At 44.4% G+C, this 24,174-nt stretch overlaps 1 protein-coding gene across 1 annotated transcript in view; it reads right to left on the bottom strand.

Moving 5' to 3' along the window:
- The window catches only part of SLC22A23 (solute carrier family 22, member 23), a 91,977-nt gene extending 73,571 nt beyond the window's left edge, over window positions 1–18,406 (bottom strand). Inside the window, exon 1 of the mRNA XM_010573275.1 lies at window positions 18,280–18,406. Within this exon, the coding sequence (XP_010571577.1) occupies window positions 18,280–18,349 (70 nt within the window). The 5' untranslated portion in view covers window positions 18,350–18,406. The remainder of the gene's footprint in view (window positions 1–18,279) is intronic.
- Between the last annotated feature and the right edge of the window lie 5,768 nt (window positions 18,407–24,174).

Here is a 24,174-nt window from a genome sequence, read left to right as displayed (position 1 = left end):
TGTAGATTCACTCCCCCCTCCCTGCAGGTAGCAACATAGCCATTTAAACTCCACCATTTTCATTAATTTCCCTCTGTAAGAATGAATTAGAAAATGTAACGAAGAGGCACCCTGTACACGGTAGTAGCAGTTTCCTCCCTCTTTCCACCTTTCTTCTCAGCCCCCATAAGAAGAGAGCATGTTTGCTTCACCGGCCAACAAACCAAAAGAGGGATCGTGATGATTGATGATTAAGAGCGTTTAAATACATTTATTTTTCCCTTAAAATAATCAGGATGACAAATACTGGGAGATTAGAGATAAGACCTGTCGGATTTTGAACAGACACTCCTTAACACCCTCCTCTTTCAGAATTCAGGTTAATCACTAGAATACTGCAAACTCAGATATTCAGAATAGGGATGGGCATATGTGCCCTCAGGACATCATAACTTTGGGGAAAAAAGTCCATAGCTCATATGTACACATAAAGATCACTTGGTTTCCTGAGTAAAAGCAGAGCATATTCTGTGTTTGAATGCGGAATAGTTGTTATTAACTGACAGGAATTAAGTTTCACCTCAGCATGTTCAACCCAGCTGAACTCCAAACCACCCATTTATAAACACGAAATACAAAGAAAGCAAAAATAAAGTTTTCCAGCATTGGCTGTGCATCATTTCAGTGGAGCAACTCCAGCTAGCAGTATTTAACTTAGTTAAATGAAAAAGTTGGTAGGGAGGCTGGAATCTCAGCAATTTCTCAACAGATTAATTTACAGTATTGTCTTTCGAGGGGAGAAGTTTTAAGTCTCTGATGTGCGTATCACTATACACTGCGAGTATTAAACAGAAAATGACAAACAATTGCCAAGCTGGCTGTCCTCCAGTTAATCAGCCTGCTTTGACTCAGATTCATCTGTGAATTGCTGTTGAAAACCAATTGCTTGTTTAATGGGGCAGAAAGATGAAATAAATTTCAATATGCATCTCTAAAGTGTCCCTCTCATGTAAAACTGCTGCCTGAGGGAGTGAGGGATACATGTATTTCCTTCTGGTTGTGCCAGTTTCACTTCCAATTTGCTATCCCTACAGGTACTGAATTATAAAATTACATGAAGAAAGAAGCTGTAGCTGCATGCAAACGATATCCCTTTCGTTCACAGCATCCTCATGACAAAGACAGAACTTCTCCCTGGTCTCCAGAGAGGTGTCAGCCATACACCCAAGTGAGATTAGTTAACACTGACTCATCAGGTGTTTCATTAAGAAGCTGTGTCAATGAAGAAACCAAACCTGGTGAGCAACGCTAACGCCAGCTGCTGCCACCGGCACCCTCGGTGCTCTAGGGAGACGTGGTGACTGCTGGGGTGGAGGACGTTTCAGGGACAGATCATACTGGCACGGCTGGGGACTTCAGCCCAGGCCTGTCACCAAACAAGCAAAAGCCATTAAGTGGCACTGCCAGGAAATCAGGGTCAATAGTAAGGCAGACACAAATACACACACAGCATTATATGCCTTTGCTCAGGTGAGGAGCATTCGCATTGGATCAGAAGTGATTTGCTGACTGCACTGCATCCCATAATCTTTTTCCATACTGAGACACCTAAAGGCAACAGCACCATTTTGGACTTAATGCTTTTTCCCCTCTTCTCTTTTAAACAAAAGAAGTTTCCTAGGTTAAGAAATAATTCAATTATACATTCCAACTTGGGAATTAAAGAACTGCATTAACAAAGGATTTAGGATTCTTGATTTTGCTGTTGTGTTTTTTATTATGATTTTGTGACAGAAAGTCCGCACACACAAACAATTTATGTGATCCTTTGCTAACAACAATCCAGAAAACAAAAATTTATGCAACTTAGGTAAGCATAAGACAGACCACAGCCTGGACCAGTGGTCAAAACACGACCTCCACAAACTGCCCACACCCTCCCAGTGCTTTCCAGTCACGTTTCATTAGTTTGTGGCTATCATACAGAGAAACACTGCCGTGTCACCCAGGTGCACGTGAGCAGGTCCGTGTCCCTGTCAGCTGGGTGCTGCATAGCGCATCACCTCTTACAGAGGCAACAGTACGTTCTCTCACGATGGCTTTACACGCAATTTCGGGGTGCCAGCCTATTTTCTGCAAAATTTCTGCAAATTTTGAAAGCAAATATTCCCAAAGGCATGGCTTGCTCCCTCCCTGTCCCTCGCCCCAGCACCATGAGTAGTGTCAGGGTGCTTAGTCCTGCCAGAAGCTAGGCAATGAAAATGACAGTGGACAGCGTACCAATGCATTAATGCTCATCCTGCGGTCCTGTGTCATTTCAGTCAAAGGCTCCAAGTCCACAGAGAAACTACTTGATGCCACAGTAAGGAATTTCTGTCCCTTGAGACAGCCTAAGATATCAGTCACTCACCCAAAACCCAAAGTCTCCTCCTGTGTCACATGCAATGCGTTAACACTGCAGAGTCAAGCACTCAAGCATACCAGAATTAAAAAGCCTGTGTTAGCTCCTCATAAATCCAGCACCCAATCTCATACCATTTTTATCGTCACACAGATAACTAAGTTTGCAAATTGTATCCGCCAACCTTTCATTGTGCTTCTTCCAATACACTACCTCTGTAATAAGGTACACAGAAAGACAAAATGTTTCCAAGCCTCACAAAAAGGATACAAAAGAAATGAAGAAAAAACCACATCCCAGCACTTGGGAATTTGTTTCCCTCTAGAATGGAGGATTCCAGCAGCATCCATGACAGCAGGAGCAGGGCAGCTGTGAGTTCTTGCCTTTGACTCTGTAGCTCACAGGTTTTCCAGGAGCTTCCAAAGAAAGGCTCTTTCCATCCGAAGGCTTTGGACTGCCACCCTCAGTCATCCCAGTTGAAATCAATGGGGGAAAGAATACTAGTGGGGTTACCAGGTGCAAATAAACACTGTGATGCTTATGTCTGCAGATTTTGGGAGCAACTGCCTCTCCCACCGCATAACCATGCGGCACACAAGTATCACCAAATATTTCAGGCCATTCTGGATCATGTTCAGTCAGCATTTTCTGTAAGCCAGGTCTCAGGTCATGAAGAACTTGATACAGAGGAAGAGAAATTAAGGTATTGCACGGGAGACTATGCCAACAGTTGGTTATATATGTTGTGTCCATGGGATGGGGAGTTTCTGTCCCACGAGTAACTTTAATATTTTGGCACCTGCTTTCACCTAAGTCTGTCCTTGTTGCTTAAAGGATTCCCATGATACCACAGACTGGTTTAGCAAGGCAAGAAACTGCAGTGAAAATATACAATCCAGGAATCCAAGCATGAGGACTAAAACACATATAGCATTCAAAAGCACCACATTATTTCCAGAGAATGCAGAAATTAAATTTGACACAGAATAAAATATTTACAGTTTCCCCAGCACAGGGAGATGCCAGAAATGTCAAGCATTTTCTGTAGAAAGTTTCTATCTCAACATAATAGAGTTTCCAAAGAAATGTATATATATATACACATATATATTTTAAGGCAATCTTCCCCTCCTCTAAGTCATTGCTGCCATTCACTCATACATCCATCTTCGCTAGGTCTGCTGCTAATATTTCAGAAATCCAAATGAAAAGGGACCGTGACTTTCCATTAAAAACAATTGAATGAAAGAGAGCTTCTTCCCCTCCCTGAGCTCTCCAAGGGAGGGTGGCCAGCTCAGCTGGAACCTGCCCCCCACTCCCATTCTTCACTCATCATTTCTTTAACTTCCTTCACTGAGGTCCAAAGACTGTAGCCATGTCAGACAAGGTTGCATGCTGCCATTAGAAAACTTTGTACTTCAAGAATTCAGTTTTCCTCACAGGATGATGCTCTGATTTCTTCTCCTTTGATTTTACTCCATCTGAAGGGTACTCTGCAGTACATGAGAAACTCATCCACATAGAGCGCATCCCGAATGCACACAGACAACGTGGTGTGAGGAGAGCACGCTACAGTTACGGTTCCCTCACCTGCACCAATTCACTGCTGATGCAATCACACGATAATCCTAAAGTGGATCTGTTAAAAAACAGAGCAGAGCAACCGGCGGTGATGGGGTGGGTGTAATATTTCAATATTTTTGTTTAAGCCACATCACCTTCCACAGTTGGTTTTGAGTGCAGTTACAAGACCAGCTAAATCAGCAAAATTCAGGAGGTGGCAACATATGGCAGAAACTTCTGAAGCTGGCGGTATCATCCGAGGGCTGTAATGCAGAGCCACACCTCTGCTGTTTTCAGATTCAGTTTCATGAGACAGTGCTGGTCAGGATGCAGCTTGCCACCCCATCAGCAAAGTCCACCTTCCTGCATTCTCACCTCCCCTGACATTTACCTCTGACATTTGCATCCGTTTGCTCCCTAATTGCGTATTTCACAGACGAGCAGAAAATCAGCTCCGCAAAGAAAAGTGAATTTTTGTTTGTTTGTTTGTTGGCTGGATTAAGTGGCTGAAGAGGGCGAGACAAATGTCAAAGCCAGCAGAGAGGAGGCGACTGCTGAGAGGGACGCGGGTGAGCAGGGCTGCTCCTCCCGGCAACAGGAGCTGCTGGGCGATTCCCCTGGGGTTCCCCTTGGGAGTTAATGTGCAGTTACAAGAGTGCAAACACAGTTCTCCTACACGGTGACCACAATAACGGAAACACTGCCTCCAGTAATTACTGAACATCAGTGTCTTACTGGGATCGCAGTTGCAGCACAGTTCCCATGCAGTAAAATTTTTTCCTTAAAACCACCAGGAAAACACCAGCACACTGTGGACCAGGTACTGGACATACAGGCAGCAGTTCTGCTGGCCCCGAGACCCGCACGGCACTGACAGCGCCTCTCTCAACATACACCTGCACCGGGGCAGGATTAGAGGGTTTCAGAGGAGACCGTGCCACTGCCAACCTCTCCAGGTACAGACTGCATGGGACAGCTTCGCCAGCCACGTCCTATTCCTGTCCAGATCCAGCAGTTTGCAGAACAAACGGAAAAGGAAAGTTTTGACAGTTTGTATGATTAGGTTTATCAAATGTATAATAATTTTACACGTAGCTTTTAAGTGAAATTAAATCTAATGCATTTTACACTGAATGCCTATCTTGAAATTGTCTCAACGTTTACATCCCAACAGTGCCATTTCGTACCAATTACGCATTGAACAAGCATAACTGCAACGCAGTACAAAAAAACCCCAAACTTAGAGATTGTTTGGTTTGGCATTTAACCTTGTTACAGTACTACCTTAAGTTTAAGTGACTAAAATTCTATTATTTGAAATTAGAATTATGCATAGTATTTTGCAGACCAGCATTCCCAAATCAGAATCAGGACAAATTCATTTTCATATAAATCTTACAGATCTTCGTGACCGCTCTTAATACATTATAGTAAGTGTTGTAGCATACCTTTCTCATAGATACCTTTTCCAAAGAATAAACAAACATATTCCCTTCCAGTGCTGAGAAAGTGAAACTCACTCTTTTCAGTACTACCAGTTATAACAAAACAAATGGGAGACACAGCGCAAGCCTAAACACATAAATCCAGAAACTTCCCTTTGTATTTTCCTATTTTACACAGTACAATATTTTAAAATAGAGACGGACATGCTGTAGTCAGACATTCTCAGGCAGCCACCTAAGTAGCAATCAAAAATTAATTAAGCAAGCAGAAATAAATGAAAAACACCACCCCCACCCCGATCACTATGACAATCCCAAAGACTTTTCCAACGCTCTGAGTGGATCAAGGTCATACAAGCTGGTCGGACAATTCAGCACAGAGAGCATCTTTCTCCTAGACACCAACATCATCATCTCTGCCCCTCAGTTCAAGCCCTAACCTTCTTTTTTATCCTAAAGCCAAAAATAAAACCTAGTCTCATTAAAGGGTAAAATTTACCGAAGCAAGACTGACGGGACAGCAACAAAATTACCTTTTCAAAGAAACTGGGTCTTAGTACTGTAATATCAGATTGATGGTTTGTGTTTCTCCTCCTGAAGGTTTAAGACTGCCAAATCCATGATCAAGATGTTTTAATCACAGATTATTTGTTGTCATTGGCAGACTGGAGGCTCCTATTTATACACTAATTTGGACGTTGCTAAGAAAAGCCAGCCAAAAAAGTGGAAATCTCACAACCGAGACCTAGTGATATTTGGTTCTCCAACTGAGCTTCAGAAGTTTTAAATAAATCCAAAGCCGGTATCCTCACTCTGAAAGCTGAAGTAAATAAAGTTAAAGCCATACAAATCTCTATAAATTATTTTTTAAGAATCCTTTTCTCTGCTGCCAGTTTATCCACTCTTCTCCAAGACAAGTTAGTCAGTGCCCAGAAGTGGTGGAAGGACTTCCATCTGCTACTACTTCAAAGACAGCTATCCTGGGAGGAAACGTCAACCTGTCCAAGACGTACGTTTCTAAACATATTAGAGCTGCTGTCTCTGCCAAGATGCAATTAAACACTGTCTAATCTTTAAAAAGCCTGCAACAAAGAAGTTTTAAATCCCAAGTTCAAGAATGACCCGCACTAAATAAAAGCAAGCTTCACAGTGACTTGTAACAGCCTAATCTGTTTTCACCAAGAGAATTTCCTGACCTAAGGTTGCTGCAATAAGCTTGCAAGAATTGATTCATCTGCACTACAAGCAAGCCACAAGAGCTCTTAAACTGTGTCTGCAGCAGGGCACTGCAGCAAGTCGAATTTGTATCATGGCTCTTGCAGTCTCTCCTCTCTCCTTGACTCCCCCATCACCCGCTCCTGCTCTCCTCCTCCGCCTGCCCACGCTCATCCCACCCTGCGGTGAGCTTTTAGGGGGAGAAAGCCCATAGGGAAAACTGACTTCAAACCAAACCAAACAACAAAATCAATTTTTCTGCTGGTTTACACCCTTGAATCCATTCACTGTAGGGCCAGCAGTAGGTGGGAGCACCAGCCTGGGAGGGATGGGCAGACCCGGAGCAGGCAGAGCCGGGTCAGCTTAGGCTGTCCCTGAGCTGCTGTCAGATTCTCCTGCAGGGCAAAAGCTTCAGCCAGTTCCTGCCCTGTCAATCTGAGCTCTTAACTACTCCCAGCAATCAGGGCAGAAAGGATCTTTTTTTGTATATACACATACATAAAAGGTCCTCTCCTTCTTGGAGAGGCAGGTGGGTTATTTCTCCAAGAAGTCCACTTCTGTGAGGGATTTCATCTGCACTGTGCTGCTTTGAGCAGAGCCACGCTGCAACCGCTGGCTTGCAGCCCAGTGGCACTGGGCAAGCAGGATGTGCACTGGTGGCCTGAAGAAGGGACAGAGACTATGGGTAAATAAGTGTTTCTTAAACAGAACAGAAGTCATACCCAAGGCTGTCCTGGCAGGAAAAAGCACTAGTATCTCCAGTGCAAGTCCCACCAGGCACTGAGAACTCCCAGCCAGGATCCCAGCAAAGTACAGCACGAAGACAGCACTGCTACTCAGATTCACACAAGCTAGCACGCCACGCTGCCGGCTTCGTCTGGTCGTGTTTCTGTTTCCAAAATAACTAGGATGTGAAATCTTTAATTGCTGCTATTATTCTTCATTGGATAGGAGGAGATTTCTTATTTTAGAAAAATACCTGTCACGTTCTCTCTTAGCAGCAGCAAGAGAGAAAAGGCAATTGTGGTACATACTGTATATTCTATTCTCTTAATTTTCCTTCTTTGGGTCACGCATCAGCCATTCTTTTTCTCTGCTTTGTCACATGCTAGTGACCCTAGACCCATACGAAGTACCTACCCTCAGCCAAAGACCACCATTAAAGAAAGGGTCAGGAAGGGAAGAAAGGCACCTGCATGAATACTTATTTTATTGAAATGCAACACTCAGTCAAAAAGGGTAAAGTTTGTCTCCTGAAAAAGTCAAATCAATCAGGTTAAAAGTTTACAAGATGTGGATTGAACTTTGCATATTTTCTTCCAGGCCTAGCACAGAAACTAAAGAAAAAAAAAAAAAGCGGGATGGGACAATGCTTCAGGCTGATTCACAACTCTAAACTCAGACGTTTCATCTGAAAGGACTCATATGGGTAGAGTCAAGGTTGGTATCATCAACGCTTCTCCTGCCCAAATTCCAAAGCATTGGAATTCAGTAATTGGGTTTCTCTACTGTACAGATACAAAAGAAGCCATTTTTTCCAGCAGATGACTAACACTGACAGCTTTATTTATTTATTCAACTTTCAAAGCAGAGTCATTTTTAATGGATCTATAATTCAAAAGCTCTTTAATTAATTTTCCTCAAGCTTCCTAGAAACACAGATTTGGTTTTGTGCCTTGAAAAACAAGTCAGTCAAGTTCTAGGCAAAAACTCCATTTCAAAGTCAAAGCTATAAATGAAACAAAAATGGGATTTTATTAGGAACCCTGGTTGCAATTTCACCACATAAGCTACTTCTACCATTATACAATCTTTTTAAGTTGCTCTTGTTTTTCTCCCTGCCTTCAATCCATTTTTGTTTGCTATAATAAAAAAATATTTCTTCCCTCACATTGCTTTTTGCTTCACCACATTATTGATTCTGCTTCCTGTGTGTTTTTTGTTACTTTTCTTTCTTCTGACTTTTCTTATAAAGCTGTAAACTGAATGCTCTATATCCAGGAGACAGCTACACTGCCTAACAGTACAGGACTGAAATCAGCGTGGAAGCAGCACTGGAACTGAAGAAGGCCCTTGAAGAGCTGACAGAGCAGCACTTTGTTCCTTCTGGACAGCAGCTTCACATCAAGCAGAAAAGTCTAGGGATGAATTTATTTAGTTTAGACAACAGTCCCTGGTCCATGTGCTTAAATATCTATTGAACCGAATGCTTCATGGAGAAAATGCCCTCCTCATTTCTCCAGGGAATTAGTCTCAAGTGTTTGGATAACAGATGGTACATAAAGTAACCCACCTATGCTTTAGTACTGGGGCACATATGGGTCTTCCAGTCTGCATTTTTAACAGAAGTATTAATTACAGTGCATAGTGCTCCAGCAGAGCTTGCCCTCTTCCACTGCACTGAGGCACTTCTCATGTCCTCGGCTGGCTGAGGCATGTGCAAACATTGTGCTCCACTGCTGCATCTGCCAGAGATTATTCTTGTAGAATAAAGAGCAGCAGAATGAAATGCATGTCCTTAACTTAACGTATTGAATATGTGAGGTAAGCCACTGATAGAGATGTATTTGCACTTAAATGCCTGACTGTATGGAAGAGGACTGAGGCATCAGTGTATGAGCTAATAGTTTGCGCTACAAGAGGTTGATCTCTGCCACAGGAATAGGACAGAAAGCTGGAAGGAGAAGCCACAAGAATGGTTAGTCTGCCTTGAATTCCTCCAAACACAGCCAGTTAGAGATGCTGGGGCATCCAGGAGCTGGGGGAATCACCAAGAGCGGCACAGGAACGTGGATCTAGAACTTCTGATGCAAATACTGGACAATGCTCCCTCCCACAGTTCAGCACAGACACTGTTCATCACGGGACAGCTACATTTCCAAGCCACGGAGCCTTCTCCAAGATACTACCTGTTTTATTACCAAGCCTAAATTCAAGATTATCTATAGTTGAAAGATTCCTTACTGAGTGTATGGGTGACTGAAGCAGACATACAGCTCATATATGCAAAACTGGAGTAGTGCTTGCAAAGATTTGCACATCATTCATTAGATTTCAGTAAACTGATTTCTTCTTTCACCATTCGTACCATAACTAGAATTCAAAGAATGTGAGCAAACAACTTTTCAAGATACTAACAAGCACTTACGTCTCAAGTTATCTCTAAAAACTACGTAAGTGTATGTACAATTCATTTAAGAAGGGACCAGATGTTCTCAAAAGACAAAAACATAGCTCATACTTTTAGGTCCATCAGTAATTGCAGCATACGACTTAGAAACAAATTCAACTGCAATGCAACATTGAGCAGTTTTCTTTAAAAAAGAAAAATGAGTGATATGAGCACCAGTACAGCATGTGTGATTAAATTCTGTAGACTGGCAACAGATAAAACAAAGAATTAAAACAAAAGTGAACTTTTTATTGTATCTGACTAAATAGTATGCATTTGTAGAAATACTGCAACAAGCACTGCCTGCAAATTTCATGCTTTGAGTGAAATTTAATTAACTTGAACTAGTAAAAATCCCACAGGGTTATGTTATTTGTAAGCGAGAAAATAGGAGTCATGTCTGCATGACTGGGGATGGAAATTCGGCTAGCTTTGTTAAATTATGGTTCCTCTTGAAAGGCACATAAATATTTATGTGAATGTGTGCTGACATTTGTTGCTGGACTTGAATATTCAAGTCACTACAGATAACTCCTAAATCCACCTTCCTCGTACACATGGTTTTTCCTCTATGCGCATCCTGTTGCCACGATAATTTGGCTTGCATTTTCCTGATGAGCTAACCTGCAGGGACAGGCAGGAAAGGGAAGTAAAGCACTATTCATTCATAGGTGATTTATGAACCTATGCGTGCTTCCTTTCACAGCAGAAAGTTAACACATGCACACAAGAGAAATGTGCATACACCCGTGTCTCACTGAAAGAAGCAGCTGGAAAAAAAAAAATCCAACCCTGTATGCTGACTACCTTAAGGGCAGCTCCTGAGCTTGTTGCTGCCCATCTCTTTTCCAACACTAGCCCATCCAGTTTTCAAGTTCTGCCAAGCGTAAGGACACAGCTGAGGAACAGGATGCTAAAACTCAGTAAGCCAACAGACTTAGCAGAATAGGCTTTATATGTACGACTTCTCCCTGATGCTCCCTGCAACAAATTCAGTTTCCCGCTAGGAAAAAATAAAATGAAAAATTCATTTAAAAAAAATCAGAACTGACACAGCTTTCACATCCCTGTCTCCAAAACACTTGCATTTCTCAGAGGAAAAAAAACTACAACATACCTTTCAGATCATGGAAGTATGGGATTAACCATAAACCCACAACAATGTCAGACATACACAAGTGATACAATATCGCTGCACTATCCAGCCCTTGTAACTGTGAAGGACTTAACCACTTCTCAGCTGAAACAAGCCAAGTAGCTGGAGCTCAGGCACTGGACAGGGCATATGGGAAGGTTTTAATTTGCTGGTGAGAAGGAGCAGACCTGACCGCTGTGGTGGAACGCTCTCCTCCTGCCCGGAGGACTCCTAGACCCGCTCTCAGGAGGGAGGCTGGTGCACAGCAGCCGAAGGACTCTGCAAGATACAGACACCCACATCCCGACGGGAGCATCAGTCACTCTGGACAGGGCTTGCATGGATGCATGCACACGCATTATGTGAAGCTTTTGCTACCAGCAACCTGCCACAACGCTGAATACTAGCGTGGATCTACGTAGCAAGGAAACGCTCTTACAACAGGAAAGGAAAAAAAAAAAAAAAAAAAGGCAGCAGGGGGAACAGACACTTTACAATTTACTCTTACAGTAAGGCTCTAACACCTTGGCCAAACAGTTGCAAGTGAAAGGCAACTTTCTGGATTTAACCATACACCCATCTTAAACGCTTCCTTATAGTTTGAAGCCATGGTCGTATAAGCAGCTGAGGCAATGCAAAGGAATTTGGAAGGGGAAGAGAGGAGCCCCTCTCATTTCCTTTCAGTGGTGGCAAGCTCTTAGCTGCACAACAGGGATGAGCAGAGTTATGAGTCTATTTGACATTGCTCAGATAACAAAAAAAATTACAAGATTCCCTAAAAGTGTCATTACAATCCTGAACAGTTACAGTTACAAGTATTTGCATGACAGAAGGTAAGAATTCGCATACTGAGCATACCCAAACCGCTGGAGCTGGTTTGGAACAATTAAAAGGCAGACACTTCAAATGGTAAATGCAAGCTGTGTTTTGAGCTGGGGAAATTGCAAGTGTACTCTAATCTCATCTGACTGTCATCATCAGAGCTGCAGTGTTGCATCTTAATTGCATTCCCAATTGATCAGTAATACAAAAAGTACCTCAAATAAAATTAACTCCTTGGGCTTTTTGTCACATTGACAACACACGAGATTTTCAGCAACTGAAATGGAAAAACTGATTAAAACTAGATCCTACTGCAATTTCTGTATTAACCAAACACCTTTCTAACCTCCCAAGGAGCTTTAGAAAGATCCTCCTTTCATTCCCCTTTGGCATACTTTAAGATATTGTATAAATTCATTTCAAATGGGCTGCCTCAAATGGTACAGTTTTTTCAGGATTTGGGACAATATGTTAGCAATGCTTCAAGGGCACATCTGCTCCAGAGCACAGTTTGTAGGGGTTAACATAAGGATGATAATCCATGCCCCAATGGCAGACACCATGTCCCTAGAAGAGCCCATACCCACTCTGACCATCCAAAAAGGAAGGAAACTCAGAGGAGGTACTGAGGAGAAAGAGGCCAACAGATTATACGAGGAGTCATAATTTGATTGTACTGAAGGAAGCAATGTAGAGTAAGGTTTATACTTATAAGGAGAGTACTGTAATTCCAATAACCTTTTCCACTCTTGCATAAATTGAGCCCCCAGGCATTTGATAAAAGGCACGCACAGTCCTTGTAGCTGGAGTGCTCCTACGGCATGCTATTTTTTTTTTTTTTTAACAGTTCTTACACAAAGCTATTAAAAATGCAGAGGTGCCATTTCTAGAAACTCACATCCCATCTCAATGTTAGAACAGCCTGTGGCTACTCTTTAAACAAAGTGCTTCTGCATCTTTTAACAATTAATGGTCACTTTAGGGTGATCCTTTAAGATTTTCGTTCAGTGGATCCCTCTATGATCACTCCTACTAGATCTGCATCAAGTGACTCAGAGCAAGGAAAGGCTGGTTACATAAACAGAAGGTAGGTGGCTTAACAACCTTGATCTTATCACAGACCTGTCAGTGGAGAGAACTGCACGTTACTGCAGAGCTAACGCACATGTCAATGCGCTGGAAAGGAGTCAGATGTTTTCCACATTCTCTGATTTGGGAATGCTTTGCAGAGTTATTTATTGAGCTGGTTCAGATTACACAGAATAACTTCAGAGCCTGTGGTTTCCAGTGCTTCACCTGCCTTGCTTAGCCAAGGTCATGCTTGCTACTGAAGAGTCAGGAGAGGAAAATAGAGAATAGAATCAAGCAATTATATTGTTTAGACCATTCGAACTCCAAGAGAGGTGGGAATTATAAACTTGTGATGCTCCAGGATCTCAGAGTCTATACACTTCGGGGGGGGGGAGGGGGGAGGAGAAGAGAGAGATAAATCTCACCCTTTATATTGACACCTGACTGGAAGCAAAATTATTTTACAAATCTGACATCACTACAGCCCAACACCCAGACGCTTCCATGCTCCGTTTTGGTACTTGCTTATTCTTCAACCTGAAGCAAGCTTTCTAGCACACCACTCTAGCTTTCCAGGATACATGTTAAAAAAAAAAAAAAAAAAAGCCCACATTTAGCCTCTCTCAGATCAGTGCCTGTGTAATTTACAGGAGTAACAGGTTAGATTGACCTAGCTATAAATGAGAAAGATATGTCACAGCTGGACATCTTAACCAGTCTGGAAGCCTTTGCCAAGCTTCTCCAGGCTTTTGAAGCACAACCTATGATTTTCAACAGCGTTTCTACCTTTTTTCTCCTAACAGTGAAAGAGAAACAACGTGCCTGCTCTTTCTGCTACTATGCATCGGAGGGGCAGCCCTGCCTCCTCACTTCAATCTGAGAAAATGTTGTCTCCCTTTTGGCAAAGCTATTTCCAGAGCCTATTGAGTAGTTCATTCAAGTCTAGACTTTCTAATTTTGCAGCATAATCTATAGTTCAGTCACCCATGAAACCGCTGACCAGCCTGCAATTGTGCTCAAATCCATGCCATGGCTGGTGCTGTCTGAGCTCAGGTACGCTCATTAGTGATGGCACACAGCACTTTAATGGGAGGCTCGTTAAACCTGCCAGGAGCATTTGCCGGAAAAATACAACTCTTCCTCTACTCCCCCTTAAATAGGTTAATTAATATCATCATCCCAGCTTCGACTCCAGAAAGTGACAAAAGCAGGGACACTGGGGAGGAGACAGGTACGGCCTGGGAAGTGATCCGCTGGAAGGGAACCCTTGCCTCCCTTCATCCATTTAACTGGCCCTGCCTGGTGTGGGGCCATGCTCCCGCCCTATCCCCCCATGCTCAGGCAGCAGCAGATCTCCCAAAAGAAAAGCAGACAAGACCAGAGGGCACATCCCACTGACAACAGCACACCTGGTCTTCTCCAGAGGGAAGGTGGACGGCTTCCCTTGCAGAGGGCTCAGATGCTGGCACTGGCACGGCTTGGGCAGCAGCACGTGAGAGGAGAGGGGGAACTCCTGCCCTCAGCCATGAGACCTCTTGCATCAGCTCCCACCAGCTCGTGAAGGCGAGCCCTAAGGAAGGGCCCCGCGCCGAGTCAGCCGCACCATCTGCCCTTCTGCAGAAGCACACAGGAAAAGGCTGCCCCGTGGTCATGGCCGAGGCAATGCCCCAGCGAGACTAACGTGACCCAGAACCGACACCCTCCCCACCCTTGCGATAATCAGATCTGCTCTCTCCCATGACTTCCACATTTGCCGAGCGTACTTTGTCCCGCATGAGTTGCGACCGGCGAGCAGAGCTATTTGCAGCAAGAGCGGCACACCTCGCCTGCTGTACGAGTCCGCAGACGCCAGCTGAGGCATTACTCAGGCAAATGTGTCCCTGCTCAGGGCTCCCACACCTCTTCCCCTCCCTCTCGGCCTGTCCAAAGGAAAACTCCTCACAGGACTGGCTTAGGGCTTTCCACCCCGATGGGTAAACTCGAACCTCCTCTCCTTCAGCTGGGCAGCAGGCTACGGCACCGTGCATCCAGCCGTGCCGAGCCAGCCGGTGCAGGATGCCTGTGCTTCCCCCTTGGACATGCACGTGACAACAAACAAACTGGAACAAAAGGCACCCTCAGAAAAAAATGGCTTTTGCCCTGCTTTCTCTTAAGCAACCTGCCCTCCTCCGGTCCCCAGTTTACACTCTTTCCTACATTTAACTGCTGGGACGGCAATACATCCCCTTCCAACCACTGCAGCCAGAGTGTTCCTTAGCATCCCTCCGCCATCTCTCTTTCCAGGAGATTTTGCCTCCAGTCTCAGCACCCTCCTCCAACAAGGGGTGGCCCATTTCCACAGAAATCTGCTCAGAAAACATAGCAGGGGACCCAACCAGCATATCGCAGCAGGCAGCTCCAGCTCTGTGCATCAGATGACTGCCGAGCACGGCGTATCGGGAGCCGCTTCGCCGTCCTGGGGAGAGCTTCCCGAGGACCTTGCCGGTGCCTCACCACACAAGACATGTGCCAGCTGCTCCAGAGCACAGGAACCCACTGAAGGTCAGCACCCAGCATGAAATCACTTCTGGAAGACAGTAGAAGCTCCCCCCTCCATATCATCATGAAGCAAAAGCCTTTCAAAGCTGCATGTGTTTGTTCAGTGGAAAAGGATTAACTGCCTTTCATTCTCCTAGATGGTGCAATGACCAGCAGCACCTGGGAGGAGAAAGCCCCAGGTTCATTTCTCCTCTGCATCCCTCCTTCGCAGCAAGCACCATCACCCACACAAAGCCTGTCTCTTCCTGCAGGTTCACTAGAAATTTCACCTGAAACACCTTTTCCCACAAAACTACAGCAGCGGCAGGAAAACTTTTCAGTTAAACAAATCAACATCCAAAAGTGGTTTCTTTAGACAAGTCCCAAGAAGCTCCAGGCAAGAAGCTGTACTTGGAGGCCCCAAGAAGCCAGCTCACTACAACACTGAGGAAAGCCTGAAGAGAAGCACCGGCAGCTCAGGCTCAGTGCTGCCCCTCCACAGAAGTCAAGGCTCATCCCGGGGCTCACTCCGCACCTTAGGGCAGACAGGTAGGAAAACAGGGCTAGGCTGTTAAGAAGAGTGTGGTTTGAATGGTGAGGGCAACTCGACCTTGGCAGCTCTGCCTTTTGAAGGCAGCACTTCGGTGCTCTTCCCACTCCCAAAGCATCCAGGACTGTTATTTACAATTTCCCTTAGGCAGGCCATAAATCCAAGCACAACTAGCAAGCTCAACACAGTGTAAAAGGATCCCTGTGGCAGGCTAATTACCTTTGCAGGCTACGCAAGCCTATACAGTTTGCTTCTGCACAGTAGCTTTGAAAATTTTGGCTAATGACTGTGTCTAGCAGACCAAACTTTCCACTTTCTATTGTTCTGCTCAGGGCAGCCAGCTGGGAATTCAGGGGCAACAAACCTCCAGGGGAAGAAATCAAGGCCATTAAGAGAAAGGGAAGAGGGGCTGTGAAACAGAAGATGACTCCACAAAGGAGTGCTATGGCATGCTACGGACTCCAGCAGAAAGGGAAAGAGAGTAAATCTAAATTGAGAGGAAGCCTAACATATTATGAGTACTAAAATCAAAACCACCACCACAAACAAAAAACCCTGTTATTCCCATTCTCTTAAGACTTTAGGGATTAATCCTCTCCCACTACTCTATACCAAGATGACAACTTTTTTTTTTTTTTTAAATGAAAGTATTTAATACAGAAAAATCCACTCCCCTACCTCTCCAGTCAGAAGGTCAGAAGATTTACCAGAGGTGCAGGTGCTGCATCTTCCACATTTTCTTACTTCCACAGAAGTACACTGATGTTCAGGCTGCAGCTAATTTCACACATATCTTTCCTAACGCCTACCAACTCTATTCATGCATTGTCTATCCAGACAGCAGTGGTTATAGCAAACACTTGAATTGAGGAGGGGAGTGGGGGGTGAAAATCAGACTCAAATCCTTGCTCTGGATCAAGCAGAGCATGAACGAACCAGGATCTCCCATTGCTGAATGAAAGCCTTGGCTGGCAAGCTATTGTCTGATCTAAGGTGACACATGCACTCTCTCGCTCTGGTCTCAAAATGTCCATAATGGAACTTTTACTTAGATGGCATTTCCCCACGAAAATCTTCAGTTGCAATGACTGTCTTAAAAAAAACCCAAACCACCAACCAAGAAAAAATAAATGCTGCACTGGGCTGTGAAAAATCCCAACAAGCCTAATTTCCAGCTGAATGTCATACTGGTAATGGCTGAAGCCCCCTCCCACAGGAACCACACACGTTAAAACACTTCCCAATAAAAGTTTGATGTCTTCAGTGGTAGTTTTGGGTTTTGGTGAAAAGTTCTCACTAGAGCTTACATAACCAAAGGCAAGAGAAGAAAAAAAAAAAAACCAAACCAAAACTATCTTGGGTACCACATCAGCTATAACAAAGTAGTGCAACTCTTGTATACTCTAGTCAGGCTTCTTTCCCCTTGGCGCAGACTGAAAACAAAACAAAAACTGTGGAACTTAACGCTACGAAACACTCCATGCAGAGTAAGGATATTGTGCTAAGTCTTGATGGGTTAGATACCACCTACAATAAGAAGTAAATAAAAATTTATAAATTTCTGTACAGCAACTTCCAGAATATAGTTAGATAATACTTTTCCAGAGCCATAATAGGGAGAAATTTCGTGTTTTCCACAGTTGGTGCGGTACTACCTGTTAATTACAAACAGCCAAGGAAGCAGAAGCAGACAGAGCTCTCTGGACCATATCCAATGGACACAGATTAGGCTGGTGACATCACACATGTACTCTCTGAAAGCAAGGCCTCCGAAAGGGGTTTTCAAATATTTTGCAAGTTTACCAGTCACTCCAGTATGAGCATGCAGATATTTCTTACAAGCTTTCCCTCAAGTTTCTCTCAGTTATCTTCCCCCACCATGAAACAGACAAAAACAACAAAAAAACCCCAACAACAAAATATTGATAAAAGGACTTCGGGCTGCTCTTCTCACATATCTTTTCTGTACTTTACAATCCTGAGGCAGGGACACAGGATCTCTTGCTACAAGTAACAGAGGAATTTCTGAAAAAGTGCCAGAATACATACTGCTACAGACACAGCAAAAGTGGGGAGCCTCCTACTGAGCTCAATAGTGCAAGGTGAAATCAACTCCCATTACACATTATGGCTACAACACAGATGACTTCTAGGTTTAAATAACAATAAGCAAACCCAAACCACCTTGTAACTCTTAAAATGAGCTCTCAAACGGCTTCACAGACTGCTCTGGAGCAACCTAAAGAGACAGCTGCAAAATCCCTACCTCTTTACCAAAACTCAGGCTAAAGCTTTTTCAGTCCATATGATTCTGGTTGGATCTGTTTGGATGAAAGCGCGAAGCCAGAGAACAGCAAACCACGTACTCAATATAAGACACATTTGGATAGGTGATGAAGGCATACTCACGCAGTGCGTACAGGGAGAGGACTATTCCAGCCAGGCAAAACCCCTCAAAAAACCTGAGTGTGCTGAACATGGTCACGTTCACTGAGAGCGCCACAGTCAGTCCAAATATCAAAATGAATATGACAGAGAAGAGCAGTACAGGCCGTCGACCAACCCTAAAAATAAGGAAGTATGGAGAAACAGTGTTAAAAGCCAGGATGGACATAACGCTAGATCGTTATAACTGGCAAAGAGGGGAACAAGTCATGCAATCCCTTCCAAATATTGCCACCCATTTTTAATACTTGTTCCAATCTCATTTTTTTCTGCTTACTGAAACCCAGATTCCTCAGCCAGCTTTGCATTGACAAATTCATTTCAGACAGGATTAAGTAGAAACAGCACATTGTATTATGGCTTGATTTAACCATCATTTCCAAAACACCAAAGATGAACAAGGAAACATCTAAGAACTATTGTAAGGTCATAAACAAGTCCAATGGAGATCAAAAGCAACTTCTCTGAGCTTTCTGTAGAAGCACGGGAGAATGTACTGTATTATATGTTATATGGCATGGTATATTATTATTTCTCTATACTCTAGAGCCACAGAGCTTACTGCGGAGGTCTTTTCCCAACAGACATGCGCTCTTCAGCCTGCAAGAGGAGCTGGCTCTAAAAACTACTTTTCTTGGCCTCATTCTTGAGGGCAAGCCTAACAAACACAGACCGAGCACCAAACAGGGCTCGTGTCACTTCACTGAGCCTTAGAGAGCCGATAGTAATGCTCACAGGAAAACTGTGAGCTCCAAGTCCCTCCACCTTGTATCCCCACAGCAGCTGCAGAGACGTGCAAAACCAGCCCAATTGGAAGGTGAGGAAGAAACCACTCCAGAAATTATCACTGGCAACAGGGGCGTGAGAATTTGCAGTCCTCCTTTGCAGGCAGGCTTTACAGCTGCAACCTGTAGTTGCACATGTTGGTGCAGCACTGCTGAGGAAGAAGAGTTACACTGCCACCAAATGTGGGGGCACTTGCTGCAGAGTTTGGCTTTTTCATGTCAAAGGAACATGAGATTTTTACATCTCTTACTCATATGCTTAGTGTTTATAATTCCCCTTTCCCCACCTCTTCCTGTGCAAGGAGAATGATACGAAGCACCAGAGCACACCACTATTTTTAAGCAAGAATTGGATCATTATGTGGAGATTTCCAAAATTTTTCAACTTGTCAACTCCCACAAGTTTTCCAGTGGAACTGAGGATCCCTTTTAGTCAGCTCCATATGCCATTTCCACAAAGAATATATGAACTTGCTTTTTGTAGGCAGCTTTCACAGACCCATTCAAAGCAGTCTGTCAGCTGCAAGCCAGCCATCAGGTTGAATGTCAGCACAATAAAGAGCATTTAAATCTCACAACTAGTCCAGTTTCACATGCTGAATTGTTTCTACTCAATTATTTCAGCAGATTGTTACCAGCAGCTATAAAGTATATTACATATATGCATTTACAATTACAACTTTGGATTTTGCTTTACTTAAAATGGAACAAGATCAATAAAATAAGGAGTGAAGGGCTGAAAAGGAGACATTGTTATAATTTTTTGTATTTTGGGGAACTGGAAGATTGTACCAGTATGTGTCATCATTCATGCTTTTTCAAAGTCACACCTAAGAAGGCAATGTCATTGCTCCTTGCATGAGGACAGGTTGACTGTTTATTTCAGCTGTAGCTTCATGTGTTGGTGTTTTGGCTTTGTGTGGCAAGGTTTTGGTAGCTGGGGGGGGGTGGGGTGGTGTTACAGGGGTGGCTTCTGCAAGAAGCTGCTGGAAGCTTCCCCTGTGTCTGACAGAGCCAACACCAGCCAGCTCTAAGACAGACCCGCCGCTGGCCAAGGCCAAGCCCATCAGTGATGGTGGCAGCACCTCTGGGATAACGTATTTAAGAAGGGGAAAAAAGTTGCTGGGACAGACAGAAACAGCAGCTGGAGAGGAGTGAGAACATGTGAGAGAAACAACCCTGCAGGCCCCCAGGTCAGTGCAGAAGGAGGAGGAGGAGGTGCTCCAGGTGCTGGAGCAGAGATTCCCCTGCAGCCCGTGGGGAAGACCATGGTGAGGCAGGCTGTCCCCCTGCAGCCCAGGGAGGTCCACGGTGGAGCAGATCTCCACCTGCAGCCCGGGAGGACCCCACACCAGAGCAGGGGGATGCCCGAAGGAGGCTGTGACCCCGTGGGAAGCCCGTGCTGGAGCAGGCTCCTGGCAGGACCTGCGGATCTGTGGACAGAGGAGCCCACGGAGCAGGTTTTCTGGCAGGACTTGTGATCCCGTGGGGGACCCACGCTGGAGCAGTCTGTGCCTGAAGGACTGCAGCCCATGGAAGGGACTCACGCTGGAGCAGTTCGTGAAGAACTGCAGCCTGTGGGAAGGACCCGTGTTGGAGAAGTTTGTGAAGGACTGTCTCCCGTGGGAGGGACCCCACGCTGGAGCAAGGGAAGCGTGTGAGGAGTCCTGCCCCTGAGGAGGATGAAGCAGCAGAAATAACGTGTGACAAACTGACTGTAAACCCCATTCATCATCCCCCTGTGCTGCTGGAGGGGGGGTAGGTAGAGAATCCGGGAGTGAAGTTGTGCCTGGGAAGAAGGAAGGGGTGGAGGGAAGGTGTTCTGAGATTTGGGTTTATTTCTCATTACCCTACTCTGGTTGATTGATAATAAATTAATTTTCCCCAAGTTGAGCCTGTTTTGTCTGTGACAGTAATTGGCAAGTGATCTCCTGTCCTTATCTCAACCCATGAGCCCTTTGTTAAATTTTCTCTCCCCTGTCCAGCTGAGGAGGGGGGAGTGATAGAACGGCTTTGGTGGGCACCTGGTGCCAAGCCAGGGTCAACCCACCACAGGGGCACCTCAAAAATTTAACTTGTTGGCATTAAGCATTCAGTGGTTTTAAAACAGAACATACCAATGTGCAAACTAAAGACAGCAAGGTCAAAGCAGACTGCTCTCAATCAGCATACAAACCCAGCCCACCAGAAGATGAGCTGCTGTTGTGCTGAGGGTGGGAACAAAACATCACTGCCTCGGTGATATGCAATGCACTGGGAACATGCTGGACACTGGGGCAGCTACTGCCATGTGTACTTCAGATTTTATATTTATGGAACACAAAGCACTTGGTCAGGGAGGGGAAGTGTCTCATACAAAACCCTGAATACAGAAAAAAAACAACTATGAACTTTGTGTTATCAGCGATCTGCGCAGACTTTTGCAGCCCTATTTTCGTAATCGCCAAGCTGTAATTCATACTAATTAGTATTTGTGGAAGTGTTTTGTAGATGAAAGGCATTATGCAAACACTCAGAATTAGGAACTTAATTCTCATCACAAGCCTGACCTGCCATTCCCTGATGTTGATTAAAAAAGACCTCATGCTTAACATACTTCAGTTCTCTTCTTCCCCTCCTCCCACCCTCTGTACTCGAGGTTATCCATCATAGGACACAGAATTTCTTCTGCCATTGTACAAGTTATGCAAATGAATGATTGCTGCTAATGAAGAATCAGGAAATTCAAGACCCTCCTGGGCCTGTAAAAGCCAACCGAGGCCAGATAAGCCCTCTGGTGAGAGGCATCACCAGCACCTCCTCCCAGACACAAAACTAGTCTCCTTCTGCATCAAGACATGCAGCACACTCCTCAAAAATCAAAGCTCCAGGGCAGCTATCAGCCATATATTTGGTGATCCAGCAGTGTTTTGACAGGATGGTGTCTCAGAGCATAAAAAAAAGCCTTTTATATGTAGACAGAATTATCTGACTAACAGTACATGGAAACGCTTGTGAGAAATTAAACCATACACAACCTCTCTGGTAAAACAGCCCCAGGATGCTATCTGCTGCCATCCAAACTATTCCAGAGGGAGCCTTCTGTGCCACAAAAGTCTCAGCCTACGCTGCATACTATTATCCAGATCAAATGCTAAATGCTGCCTGCACAGGTAAATAACTAGGGATACAAGCAACCCCAGGCTTTTGAAGAGTCTGCAATCCACACAGTGTGATACGCAGATGCGTCAAAAAGATATTCCTAACATTGTCAGAGTTGCACCACAGGGGAAGCGTGAATGGTCTGAGGACAAGACCTGCTCTTCCCATGCTCCTATACATGTACCTTGCCACCCTGAGAAGACTAAGCTTTGCTTTTGCAGTCAACCGAATTGCTCTTCCCATGCCGTTCTTTGCAGGTTTTCTCTCAGTTTTGGGACTTGAATCAGCACAAAGGCTCCAAAAAGCACCAGAGCAGGTGCAGATCAGGGGCAGTACTGGGCAATGAGAGGCAGAGACCTACTGTCTTGATGCTACACGAACACCAAGCCCACCTGCTCCAGAAAGAAGCCTTCCACAGAGACCTCAATAGCCTCTGTCCAGAGCAGACTAAACTGCCAGCAGCACTCTGCCTGTTGAACAAGTGACTTATTCAGGCGTTGGACACAGTTGGTCTTCATACTGCCAAAGATGTTTACAGACCTTCTTCCTATAGATTTTCCACACAGAGCTATCCCAGCATGCACACCAACTGTATTTTGAACACAGAGTGCTCAGTTTACTCAGCAAACAACCTTAATACACTCTACGCCTTTGCCACATACAACTTTAAAAGCCTTCTTTCAAAAAGGAAAAGCAAAGCCCCAAATCCTAATGGTACAAAAACCCCCAAAGTATCTTCCAATTATCTAAACTGAAGAGTGGAATATATGAAAACAGATTTTGAAAGTTTGTACTGTTTGGTCTCCCCTCCTCTTCCTTGGGACTGATATCCTATTTTTCTTCTTTTTCCCTTTTTACAGGTACAACCCCCTTTGTATCCATCTCTCCACACAACCCCCTGCCTTAGTGGAAACTCAAGTTGTGATTAAATAGCAAAGTAAATCCCATTTAGGTCATCTTTCACCAGCCCCATATGCTACTGCTAAGTGACAAAGACTATCCAGTGCAGGTCCCCTGCTGGGTCCGTTACATCAGATGGCAAGGATGGGGACCAAACTGGAGCACGAGGACCAGCTTTGGTGGCAGCAAACTACGTCCTTTCTGGTCACCCAGGGAAGGGCAAGGGGGTCCCTGTTTCCTCCAGCCACCAAGTTACCCTTTTTCTCCATTGCACCACAGCTGGAAACCAGATTCTCCTTAAGCTCTCCTAAACTGACTAGACAAAAAAGAGAAAAAATACCTCATTTTTATATCAGGCTAATTTTATGCTGCATTAGCTCAGCTAAGCAGCTTGCAGAGGGGTCCAACAAGCGCACGTGGCCACACAAAGTGCACGCTGGGGACAGCAATGGATGGAAGAACAGGATGCTCCTTTTGGTGGCAGAGAGCTATTAAATCTGCTTACTGCAATTCTCTCTCAAAGCCAGTGCCTTAGGCAACAAGTTGTTCGCTTATTTGTGACTTATTTGTCAGTTATAGCAGCATTTTCCTAACTTGGGAATAAGTCTGTTTTCTCCACACTGATTCCTTTTTAGGAAAGCCGAGAAAGATCCTTCATTCATTTTCCCACTATACTTTCTACGTATTGTTAGAGCTCTGTTTTACTTTGGTATTTTAATCAAAGTCAACTGTATTTCATCATGCATGTTCCCTGCTTCACATGATTCCTCACTTGCCTAAAAACTTTTAGTGACTATTCAAGAATTAAGATGCAATTTTGCTATGAATGCTTGAGCCAAATTACTGCACAGCTACAGGGGGCCTCTTCTCTCCCAACTGACTCGTGAGTTGCTGAGGCTTTGTAAGATTTCCCTAATAGGCAACTCTTCTTCTTCCTTTCCTGTTTTAATGAATGGCAAAAGAGTTAACTTGGGGCCATTTAAAGCACCAACATTGGCAACTGTGCTGGAAGCCACTGAAATGACTGGGACAG

This window comes from Haliaeetus leucocephalus, unplaced genomic scaffold (assembly GCF_000737465.1).
Source record: "Haliaeetus leucocephalus isolate CR32 unplaced genomic scaffold, Haliaeetus_leucocephalus-4.0 Scaffold373, whole genome shotgun sequence".
Classification (NCBI taxonomy): Eukaryota; Metazoa; Chordata; class Aves; order Accipitriformes; family Accipitridae; genus Haliaeetus; species Haliaeetus leucocephalus.
Note: the sequence above shows the minus strand (reverse complement) of the source record. Positions and strands in the feature narration are given on the sequence as shown.